Source organism: Leucoraja erinacea, chromosome 34 (assembly GCF_028641065.1).
Source record: "Leucoraja erinacea ecotype New England chromosome 34, Leri_hhj_1, whole genome shotgun sequence".
Lineage (NCBI taxonomy): Eukaryota > Metazoa > Chordata > Chondrichthyes > Rajiformes > Rajidae > Leucoraja > Leucoraja erinaceus.
In genome coordinates this window covers 12,335,021-12,348,044 of record NC_073410.1, presented here as the reverse complement: position 1 = coordinate 12,348,044, position 13,024 = coordinate 12,335,021, and the positions used below count along the sequence as shown (strand labels likewise).

Below are 13,024 nucleotides of genomic sequence, written 5' to 3'. Positions count from 1 at the left end.
ATTTGTGACCTTTTGCACTGGCCCAGTATCATACCTCATTCCGACTGTCTAACAGAATCTAATGATTACTTTCTACAGGAATATAAAAACTGATAAAATCAGTGCAGAAGAGCTAAAATATTAATGGAACCTTTTTTTTGTTTCACCAGCCAGATGATGGAAGACAATCAGCCAGTCACAGTGGGCATAACTAGGAGTTTCAGTTTTTAAAATATTCTTACAGTTTATTAATATTGGAAGAGTTTGGCAAAAGTCCGACATAAAGCTTTAATTTCAGGCTGTGTGCTACTGGCAAGGACAACATTCATCTCTCCTAGTGAGGAAATGGAGAGGGTGGGTGAAAGAAGAGAGAGCACAAGCAGTAGTGAGGCATCAATGGGACAGCTTGAATCAGGGTGTGCAAAAGGGAAAGCAAATGGGACAGAATGGATGAGAATAAAAGAAAAACAGAAAAAGAAAAAAAATAGGTTGGGGGAAAAGAGGAATAAAATCACCTTGCATGATCTTAAAGTACACTGCAGTTAATTCAGCACTTCTGAATTATGGTCACTATTTTAGTCAACGCATACATTCCCAGGAAGGGGAATATGTTTTGATGCTTATTTATGTAAAATATGGCACAATTATATGTATTTGGTTTTAAAAAGTAGAATCATTATATGGTGTATAAATAAATCTTTCCAATATAGTCTGTCTTAATTTGCTTTCAATGGAAACAGATAATAGTTCAAGCATTAAGTTAACTTTGCAGCAGGCGAGGCAGGCAGTGAATTCTCTGGTGCCTCCCAGCCAGCACTATTCACTAGAAGTACCATGGCACAGTCAACTAGTACTGTGGTGCAAAACTGCTGAACAGGCACGGAAAATGACACCATTTCCATTGAACAACCAACGCAAGAGATCGCGTGCCAAAGGCAGCCTGTTGGAGGAGAGACTGTGGGTAGACAAAAGTGCTGGAGAAACTCAGCGGGTGCAGCAGCATCTATGGAGCGAAGGAAATAGGCAACATTTCGTGCCAAAACCTTTCTTCAGCACTGTTCACTAGGGACCATTCCTGGAATACAGACTATCTTTATACAAAGTAATGATGATCTAGGCTGTACTCTTGAGTACAAATAAATTTTAATTGGGCATGAAGGCGCAGAAGATGGAAAGGGAATGTAAAAAAACATTGTGCACAAGGAGATACATGGGTTCTGTGGTCAGGATTCAAGTTGTATTTGCAGTGATCCAGTCATTATGGAGTAACAATGTAATAGAAAGATGCCAAGGGAGCTGCAGTGGTAAATAATTACACGGGTACGTTCTAATCCTAGTTTCACAATCATATGATTTCAATAAAAATATATAATTTTTGTTAATAAATTTCAATATTTATTTTGCCCAAGAACTAAGTGTTGATATATTCATTATGTGAACACAAGGCAGTCTGTGTCTGGGGAAAACAACTTGCATCTATATACTATCTTTACCAAATGAAAATGTCACATCTGGACTATCACCAAAAATGATCAGCAGTGTGCCAGCAACCTGTGGCATCACACACAGCCATGTATAGTGTGCAAAGGAGATAATACAAAATATAATAATGGAAAATTAAACCAGTGTACCTTCAACAGCAATCTCTAAACACCTCAACCAATTCTCAGAAAAATGCTAGGAGCTAGAAAAGAAGTTTATTGGAGACAGATAATGAATACAGTTGTTGTGGGAAGAAGATAAATAGAAGTGAGAGGGAAGGGGAGGGATGAAAAGGAAATAAAGTAGAGATAGAGAGCACGAGAGGATGGGAGAGAGAGAGAGAGAGAGATAGACAAAATACTTACCAGGAAAGTACCTCTCGGGTACTTTACTGTAATAAAACAGAAATGCCAAACTTGCTAGAAGATACATAATACACACTCTTGGAGCAAACACCTAGGAAAAAAAGTAAATTCACGAAGATGTGTAAATATTTATGATGACTGGATAAACTTAACATTCAATCAACATTTGAATATCATGGTTTTAACCAGGGTCAACATATTTGAGATCCAGCACGTCAGTAATAAAACCCCTGCCCTTGAGCACATTCGATCCACAATGAATAAATGAGTGACACCAAATACCACTATTTCCCATCTGGTGACTAAAACTGATGTACAAAACACGACATGGAAGCTGAGTTTCTCCACTGACCCATCTGAATTGGCTGTAACTACATTTAAAATACATTTAGTAAATTAAGCTTTGAAAATGCTTAACAGCACTTAATTAGTAATTCTCAAAATAATCCTTTATTGTTTTGAAATGTTTTAAAATTTCTGAAAGAAAGAGTGGAAGATGAATTAATACTGACCTATTAGTAAATGATTGGTTGTCACAATAACTTCATCATTTTAGATGCCCATGCATCACAAGTCTTGATTACCCCTCAAACATTTCACTGCTCTGAGGATCAACCTGTCCCTTTGTTGAGGTGCCACCAACTAATCAAAACTGTTATCAAATAAACTCCCACATCAAATGAGATTTGGCACTTTTTTTTGCATCGAGGATGGATTATTTATTAAGGACTATCTTAACAGGCAGCTCATCTACAACCGCTGCTTCATGCCATCTCCTGGCAGCTGCCATCCCCAAGCACATACCTTCCCGACTTGGAAATATATCACCTTTCTTCACCAACAAAGGATCAAAGCCCTGGAGCACTCTCTCTAACAGCATTGTGGTACATCCACACCTGCGAGACTGCAGCGCTTCAAGGTTGTAACACCACCACCTCCTCAAAAGCAATTAGGGATGAGCAATTAAATGCTGGGGCTGCCTGCAAAGCCCACATCCCTTCAATGAGAAATCAGCTATTATCAGCATCATATTGCTTCATGCAAACCGTACTAAGCATGAAGATATTACATTTAATGGGGAAAACCCTGTGTATGCGCACATCGGATTAGCTTGGCTGGAGGCACAGCACTGCAACTGGGGACGTGGAGATTTTACCTCTGTTTTTCTGTTGTTTGTTTCACAGAGAAAGAGTGGCTTGTGTGATGGCAGGAGTCTCAGAAGAGAGTTGAGATATACTACTCTGCGATATTCTAGAAAGTGGCCTTTATTTGCTCTCAAACAAAGAACAGTAACGTTTAGTTGGTAACACTTAAGTAAGTTTAGCGCCAAGCCTCAAACTGCTATTCATGAGCATACAACTGGTGGCAGGTTGTCTTCGTAAATCCTGAGCTTAATTACTGCTTTTGGTTAATTTCGATTCATGACAAAAAAAAAAAAACTTTGTTTCCAAATCTGTGACTTTTTAATTATTTTAGATTCCAATTTCAACCAAACCTAAACAAATTGACAAATTTATACACAATGCAGAATGTACTTTCCAGCAGGGGCATAAAATAGTGATCCTGAGACCAGTGAGAAATGAGACAACTCGAAACAGAACAATCCTCCTCTGTAATCTTTTGGGAATGGCTTGGATTTGGCAGTTGCCCATGCAGAAAGAAAGATGTGCACTAAGATCTAGAGTTTAAGAAGGAACTGCAGGCTGGAAAATTGAAGGTAGACAAAAATGCTGGAGAAACTCAGCGGGTGAGGCAGCATCTATGGAGCGAAGGAAATAGGCGACGTTTCGGGTCGAGACCCAAAACATCGCCTATTTCCTTCGCTCCATAGATGCTGCCTCACCCACTGAGTTTCTCCAGCATTTTTGCCCACTAAGATCTAGAGATCGCTCTAGGGGTTAAGTTCCTTTTTTCTAACATCAATTACATTTTTTCACCTGATCACATGCATCTACAACAGTAATGTCTTCAGGAGGGCTCAGAAACCAATCACACTATAGAAAAATTATCCTTGACCACAAGAGGTATTCCTCTAATGTTCAGCTAAGTTTGTTAAGTATTTTATAGAGAATGATGTTAATGCTGAGGCATTTGCTTAAATATAGCAGAAAGTGGAATATGAATGTTAAAAGCAAAATTTCATTATTTTGGAAATTATTCACAAAGATTTAAACTTTACAAGTTAAATTGCTTTTTAAAAAGTGCTGGAGAGATATTTGACATGGATTATACTATGCGATTAAAAAAGTTACAAGCAATTGAACAAAACTCAACTTTTAGCACTGTTTTTCTTAAGAGTGAAAATATTGCACAAAAAGTCCACATTTTTGTTAATTCCATGAATTGAATCTTCTGCAGTTGTACGGAGCTCTAGTGAGACCACACCTGGAGTATTGTGTGCAGTTGTGGTCAAAACTAATTTGAGCACGGTCATTCTTGCTATTGAGTGAAATAGCGTAGGTTTACAAGTCCGCATTTTTGTTAATTCCATGAATTGAATCTTCTGCAGTTGTACGGAGCTCTAGTGAGACCACACCTGGAGTATTGTGTGCAGTTGTGGTCCCCCAGCTGGGCATTGTGATGCTTGCTAGCACAAACATTTGGGTCTTGTACATATAGAGTTTAGAAAGTAGGTTTAATCTCAATTCCCGGGATATAGGATTGTTAATATGCTTGGACACTTTGGAGCAGCTGGGCTTGTACACGATGTTGGAGTCCAGAACCATGAGAGGCCAATCTCATTAAAAATATAAGATTGTTAGAAGGGCTTGGGAAACACTTTAGAGGCACAGACAGTCCCGAGTGTTGTGGAATTCTCTGCCTCAGGGCCACAGAGGCAGGTTCTCTGCAATGCTTTCAAGAGAGAGGAGACAGGAAACAATTTTTCAGTCACAGAGAGTGGCGGAGAAGTGGAATTCTCTGCCGGGGAGGGCAGTGGAGATGGTTCTCTGGATGCTTTCAAGAGAGTGCTGATAGGGCTTTAAAAATGGCCTACTCCTGGGGAGATGGTCAGGAACGGGGAACTGATTGGGGATGATCAGCCATGATCACATTGAATGGCGGTGCTGGCTTGAAAGGCCAAATGGCCTACTCCTGCACCTATGGTCTATTGAATCAGATTTCAACCTATAGCGGCTTAAAATCATCCTCTATTTGAGCAGGGTAACACACAAACAGCAACTTCTGAAATACAGCTGTTAACAATGCAGATGTTGCTGTCAATTTTGCAGTGGAACGTAGCAAATGCCGACAGTTTCATTATCACTATAACTGCAAAATCTGGAGGCCTAGCATAAAACCGCAGTGCCCAGAGCAACAGCAGTTGGAACTGCTGTGGAGTCTTTCCTACCTTGACAACAGGCTCCCCTATACCGCCGTTCTGAAATATCCAGTGAACTGTGGGGATTACTCCATAGGCAGCGATGAAACAGAAGAGCAGAATGCGTAGCTTGTGGCAATGTTGAGAGGCGTACTGTGGATGGATTTGCGTGAGGAACATCACAATTATCATGGCCAGCACAGTTATCAGGTACACTTGTCTCCAGTACTGCTTTGAGAAGGCAAGAAAAGGCATATAATTACAGAGCCAGAGGGCGGCTCTCATTTCAAAAATTCTCTGTGGTAGACAAAAATGCTGGAGAAACTCAGCGGGTGAGGCAGCATATATGGAGCGAAGGAATAGGCGACGTTTCGGGTCGAGACCCTTCTTCAGACTGAAGAAGGGTCTCAACCCAAAACGTCATCCATTCCTTCACTCCAAGGATGCTGCCTCACCCGCTGAGTTTCTCCAGCATTTTGTCTACCTTCGATTTTTCCAGCATCTGCAGCTCTTTCTTAAAATACTCCATAGTCATTTGTGTGTGACAATTTCTAAAATGTTCTTTATACACCACTAACTTCTCTACCTGGCATTAGATGCTCAAAAAAACTAAACATATTAAGCTCATGCTTAATAACACATTAACATCACAGTAACTATACAATTACAAAGCAGAATCTGAGCAAAACCCCTTTTAGCTGTGACAGAAATGTAACCAATGTTTTATAGATCCTGCACTCAAAATTACTTTGGTTGATTCCCTGTTTGATGAGTTTTAAGTACAATTACGTTTGCATTCTGAACATTATCGTCAGTTGATGTACATCTAGTCATTGGCCAACTCTGGATCAATTATCTGTTCAATACCAACCTTCTTTGGTCAAACAATTCAGAAACATCTGCAAATTTTAGTTTTAAAAGGGTTGATTTTAAATAGTTAATTTATTGTTAGCACCGGTTAATATTAATGAGTATGTGTATTTATAATAATTTGAAATGCTGCATTTTATTTCCCTTTTTTCCCTTTATTCCAGTTATTAATCTGATGTTAAAATATTTTATTCACTCTATACAGGGTCATTGGATTCAATTTTGAATTAACTTCACCAAACTAATTTATTCAAGCTCATCGCCCTTCACACTGAGGGGGAATATTTTGAGGCAGAATAATGACACTACCTTTCCATAAACTATAAGGTCGTTTCCATCATGCTAATTATCTACATGTGATCATTTCTAGTGATCATATGCAGAGAACATTTACCTCATTGGTCTGAGATGGATTTGAATTAAGGTCCAAATGGTGAGAAATCTGTATACCATTTAGTTTTTTAGTTTTAGAGATACAGCGTGGAAACAGGCCCTTCGGCCCAACGAGTCCACACTGACCACCGATTCCCGTATATTATCACAAGCCTAGAACCTACTAGGGACAATTTTACATTTATACCAAGCCAAATAACCTACAAACCTGTACGTCTATGGAGTGTGGGAGGAAACTGAAGTACACAGAGGAAAAAACCCATGCAGGTCAGGGTGAGAACGTACAAACTATGTGTGGACATGCACCCGTAGTCAAGATCGAACCCGGGTCTCTGGCGCTGTAAGGCAGCAACTCTACCACTACTCCACCGTGCCACTCTTGTATAGAGACTTGCATATACTACATTATATACACTGTATTCCATATTATATCATTGGACATCCAAAGGTCTAATTTCACTCTATTCACATATCCCACTTGTTGCTGGACATTTATTTATAGTATATACTTTTTAAATACACCAACAATTACTTATGATTTACAAAGGACAATAAAAGACTTACCTCGGCACAATAAAAGGCATAAAAGACTCCTGGGACGTAGCATCCCAACATTCCTACTGAGACCCCAGCATAGTCAAGGGCAAGCCACTGCTGGCTGGTTTTCTCGGAGTGGTGGCAGCAGAAGAGGTGATAGCCCGCGGAGCAGAGCATGCAGAACTGTGGATGGAAGCAAACTCCTTAGAGTGATACACTGGTAAGTGTCACATGAGGTCATAAATTATAGAATTAGGTCAGAATTAGGCCATTCGGCCCATCATGTCTACTCCGCCATTGAATCATGCCTGATCGATCTCTCCCTCCTAACCCCATTCCCCTGCCTTCTCCCCTTAAACCCTGACACCCGCACTAATCCAGAATCTGTCTAGCTCTGCCTTAAAAATATTAATTGACCTGGTCCATAGCTATCTTTGCCACGGTGTTTCCAGTACTCATCTAAATGCTTCTGAAGTGCAGTGAGAGGAGTCTCCTCCACTGCCTTCTGTGGCAAAGAATTCCATAGATTCACCACCCTCTAACTAAAGAAATTCCAACTCGTCTCCTTCCCAAAGGAACGTCCTTTAATTCTGAGGCTAAGACCTCTAGTCCTAGACTCTCCCAACAGTGGAAACATCCTCTCCACATTTCACTATTCACCGAGTAAAACAGCCTGGAAACTGGGACCCTTTGACCTACGAGTCTGTCATCAATCTATCTATATACTACTACTATTTTTCAGCACCTGGTCCATAGCTATCTATGCCACGGTGTTTCCAGTGCTCATCTAAATGCTTCTGAAGTGAGAAAAGTCTCCTTCACCAACCTTCATTGTGCACATTCCAGATTTACAATCACCCTCTGCATATCCCTTCTCCAGTACCCACTAAATTACACCCTTACTTTAAATCCAAGCCTTCTTGTCATGGACACCTCCGTCAAGGGTTAAAACATGATAGTTATGATTGGCAAAACATAAATTATTACTGCATTATTCTGCTTCAAGGACCCATTTGTTAGTTAAGTAATCAACGAAAGGCGGAATGGCATGAAGGTGCTAGTCAACTATGTTTAGAGTCATTCCTGAGTTTGTTAGGTAGACACAAAATGCTGGTGTAACTCAGCGGGACAGGCAGCATCTCTGGATAGACCCTTCTTGTGTTTGTTACATTGTTTAATTCAATAAATGGAATCTCAATGCCACATAACATCTGTTTTATTGGACAAAGAATACAATTAAAAATAAATGTAAATAATTAGTTTAAAATGTTACTATGAATTTTGGGTCAGTCAGATGAAACCTTATCCACAAATACTACAATATTACCACTCCCAACTGATTTTGAACAAAATGAGGGCTAACTAAATCATAGCACAAATAAATGGACTACCATCTTTTTTTAACAAGTTGCAACTATTTAGGGTGACACGGTGGTGCAGCTGGTAGAGCTGCTGCCTCACGGTGCCAGAAATCCGGACTCGAACCTGACCTCGGGAGCTGTCTGTGAGGCGTTTGCATGTTCTCCTTGTGAGGCATGGGTTTCCTCTGGCTGTTCTGATTTTTCCCACATCTCAAAGACGTGCTGGTTTGTAGATAGGAAGGAACTGCAGATGCTGGTTTACACCGAAGATAGTCACAAAATGTTGGAGTAACTCAGCGGGACAGGCGGCATCTCTGGAGAGAAGTAATGGGTGACATTTTGGGTCCAGACCCTTCTTCTCATTAAGTCTGAAGAAGGGTCTCGACCCAAAGTGTCACCCATTCCTTCTACCCTGAGATGCTGCCTGTCCCGCTGAGTTCTGTCCCGCTGTCCAGCATTTTGTGCCTATCTTCTGGTTTGTAGGTTGATTGGTTTCTATAATTTGCCCCTAGTGTGTAGGGAGTGGACAGTGGGATAACATGCAACTAGTTTGAATGGGTCATCGATGGTCGATGCAGACTTGATCAGACAAAGGGCCTGTTTCCATGCTGTATCTCTAAACTATTGCTCGCACTAAAAAGCTTTATTCTTCCCTTTAGAAAATATATACTCATAGTTAATTTTTCCATCATATTTTCAGGCAATGGATTCCAGAAGTATCAAATTATTTAAAAAAAACTGCAACTGGTTCTTTGGCCAACGATCGCAAATACGTCTTTTGGTTACTGAGAGTTTTCTCCCCCATCCACTTTATCATGGTTTTGAATATCGCAACTAATTCTCCTCTCAAGTTACTCACTCCATGTTGAACAATCCTGACCTCTCCACTGAACTCTGTTCCTGTTATATATCAGCTGAATATATCTCCTCTATGCCTACACTTTTCCAAAGCCATGGTGGTTTCTGAATGGACATAAAGTCACAGTGTCTTACAACGTGGAAACTGGCTCCAATGCCCAATTTGCCCACATCGGCCAACATTAATCCCACCTGCCTGCGTTTGGCCCATATATGCCTCTAAACCTGTCCTAACCATGCACCTCTCTGAATGTTTCTTAAATGGTACGATTGTACCTGCCTCACCTACCTTCTCTGGCAGCTCATTCCATACACCTACCACCCTTTATGTGAAAAGGACCTTCCATAAGCTAGGATACTTACTGTCCAACTCACCTCCACCCCATTGTGGACATTGGACCCTATCTAGGCAAACTGATGTGCTGCAATGCTGAGTACTTTGTTCTGCACTCTGTACATTCCCCATTGCTAAACCCATTGTACTCAAGTTTAACTTGACTGTAGTTAAGTAGAGTATTATCCGATCTGCTTGATAAACATGCAAAATAAAGCTTTTCACCGTACCACAATGCACATTACAATAATAAATCTGAACCTTTTTTCTCTGGTGTCCAGAAATTGACACAAGATACAGAATTGTAGATCATAAGAATTGATGGTAAATTAGGGCAATAATAACATTCAGGAAATGCCCAGTGTCCGTGCTAACAAAGTGACCCATTTTCTGCATGCTGTCTGTATCCACTCAGCATGCTCAAGATCAGGGATACAGTGATGATACGGCACTGATGATGATTGGTGGGAAGATATATCATGGAAACAGGCCCTTCAGCCCATCGAGTCCATGCTGACAACTGATCACCCGTTCACAATGGTCCTAGGAGTAGGAAGGAACTGCAGATGCTGGTTTACACCAAAGATAGACACAAAATAGAAAACTTCAAACTCCAGTCTGAAGCAGGGTGATCGACCCAAATCATCACCTATTCCTTTTCTCCAGAGATGCTGCCTGACCCGCTGAGTTACTCCAGCATTTTGTGTCCCTCTTCACACTGGTTCTAGGTTCTCCCACGTTTACATCCACTCCTGACACACTAGAGGTCCTTAAGCTACAAACTCGCACGCCTTTGGGATGTGGGAGGAAACCAGAGCACCTGGAGAAACACACATGGTCACAGGGAGAACATGCTAACTCCACGCAGACATCCTCCGAGGTCAGGACCTAACCGGGGTCTCTCGCACTGTGAAAGAACAGCTCTACCAGCTGCACCACTGCGCCGGCTTCAAGTATACACTTGTAATTCTTGTCACTTTTTCCCTTCTCCCATCCAGCCTCCTTTCAACTTTTACCGTTTAAAAAAAAAAATAAAAGTGACTCACCTGGAAACAGAAGCCAAAAATAATAAAAACAACATAGTCATCCCTGGTGCTGTTTGACGATGGCAACAGGAAGCACGTATCATGTAGACCCATGAGGAAGAACAACAGGAACCCCAGCAAGTGGCTCCATATATTCACACTCTCGTTGGACAAAACAAAGAGGCTATTTTCAAAAGGATCGAAAACACAATAATGTCAGTGAAATACACACTTGTAACATTCGAATGTTGCAAAAATCAGATTAGATAAATGCATTTTGTGGTCAGGAGAGATACTTTGTATTCAAACTTCCCACATTCTCAAATAAAGGACATTTAGGAGAACAAATAATTATTACAATTCCCTTCTAGTGATACGAAATGTTGAAAATTCCAGCAAACTACTTGCACAGGGGGGGGGGGGGGGGGGGGGGGGGGGGGGGGGGGGGGGGGGGGGAGAGAACATACATGGTTGAGGGCTGGGCTTGGTTTCATAGCCATGACTAGTCATAGAGTGATACTGTGTGGAAACAGGCCCTTCGGCCCAATTCACCCACACCGGCCAACAATGTCCCAGCTACCCTAGTCCCACTTGCCTGCGCTTGGCCCATAACCCTCCAAACCTGTCCTATCCATGTATTTGTCCAACTGTTTCATAAACGATGGGAGAATCCCAGCCTCAACTACCTCCTCTGGCAGCTTGTTCCATGCACCCACTACCCTGTGTGAAAAAGTTACCCCTCGGATTCCTATTAAATCCTTTCCCCTTCACCTTGTACCTATGTCCTCTGGTCCTCGATATCCCCTACTCTGGGTAAAAGACTCTGTGCATCTACCCGATCTATTCCTCTCATGATCTTGTACACCTCCATAAGATATGACCTCATCCTCCTACGCTACATGAAATAGAGACCCAGCCTACTCAACCTCTCCCTATAGCTCACACCCTCTATTCCTGGCAACATCCTGGTAAATCTTTTCTGAACCCTTTCAAGCTTGACTATATCTTTCCTATAACATGGTGCCCAGAACGGAACACAATATTCTAAATGCGGTCTCACTAACGACTATGATCGTGCTTCTTCGCCACAGCCAAGATTCGCCACTGAGAGGCAGCAGATAAAACATATGTTGTTATGTTGAAACAATGAAGATTTGTATCACGAGACACAAAGTACTGCAGACACTGGAATCTGGAGCAAAACACAAAGAGCTGCGAGAACTCAATGGGTAAGGCGCAGCATCTGTTCCTTCTTTAGATTTTAATTACTACCTGCTCCTTCCCTGTTTAAGAGCTATCATTGGAAAAGCATTAACTGGTCTTTAAAAAAGTGGCAGCAAATTATAATAAAGAATGACAATGTTCTAAAAATCCACCAGCTGAATACGAATCAGTTTTGTCTAGGATTTGCAAAGAATGTACCACCTACGAAATAACTCAAGCAGGCTGGTAATCCATCCTCCCACGTAAAATATATTTCAACTCGCAGGTGTGTGTCATCTACAAGATGCACTGCAGGGTCTTGCCGAGGGTATTCCAACAGTGGCTCCCAAACCCATGAACTTGGAGGATCAGGGCAAGCCACCAACTGCAGCTTTGGCTACAGGTTGACATTGTCTTAGACGCCACAAGCCCTTCATTGTCACAGGGTCGAAATGCTAGAATTATTATTTCAGATACAAAGTGCAAGCAGCACTTTAAGATAGCATTGAGCACCACCTTCTCAAAGACTATTAGACACGGTCAGTAAATCTAGATCTTGTCAGCAATGCTCAAAGGATGAACAAGTCACTGAAGGCCTTTGAAATATCTTTAATCGGACTTTATCTTGCACTAAAATGGTGCACGCTTTATCCACCATGTGTACACTGTGGACGGCTTGACTGTCTTTTCCTTGACTGGACAGCACGCAACAGAAGCTTTTCACTGTACCTCGCTACATGTGACAATAATAAAAGAAACCACGTTAATAAAAATAATGTAGAAACAAGGCACCAAAGATGTTGGCTAATAGGCAAAAGGCTACAAAGTGCTGGAATAACTCAGCGTGTTAGGCAGCATCTCTGGAGGACATGGATAAATTAATTACGTTTCAGGTTAAACCCCTTCTTCAGACCCAAAACATCGGCGATCCATGTTCGCCAGAGATGCTGCCTGACCTGCCGACTTACTCCGACACTTTGCGGCATTTTATTTAAGTAATATTTGTTGTTCTTGTTAAAGTGTTAAATTGGACAAGTTTCTGATCTAGTAGTTTCGGTAAGAGATGAAATTAAATTTTAATAAAGAATTAAATTTTAACCCACCCTCAATAATTAATTTCATTGCTGAGTGAATGTCTTTGGCCCATTACTTTCTCTGGCTGCCAAATCAGCTGTAGATTCCACCAATTTGCTTTTGTTTCAGATTCCATCAATCTGCAGCACTTGACTTCAGGAAAAGCTTTCCTTCCCGGCATGCTCTGGATATGTTAGATGCCAGCTAACCAAATGCATTAATTA

At 41.2% G+C, this 13,024-nt stretch overlaps 1 protein-coding gene across 1 annotated transcript in view; it reads right to left on the bottom strand.

Annotated features, from left to right (window-relative positions):
* The window catches only part of LOC129712999 (progestin and adipoQ receptor family member 3-like), a 31,964-nt gene that overhangs the window by 3,487 nt on the left and 15,453 nt on the right, over positions 1–13,024 (bottom strand). The window contains 4 exon segments of the mRNA XM_055661841.1: positions 1,827–1,917; positions 5,176–5,373; positions 6,973–7,128; positions 10,545–10,707. Of these exon segments, the coding sequence (XP_055517816.1) occupies positions 1,827–1,917; positions 5,176–5,373; positions 6,973–7,128; positions 10,545–10,707 (608 nt within the window).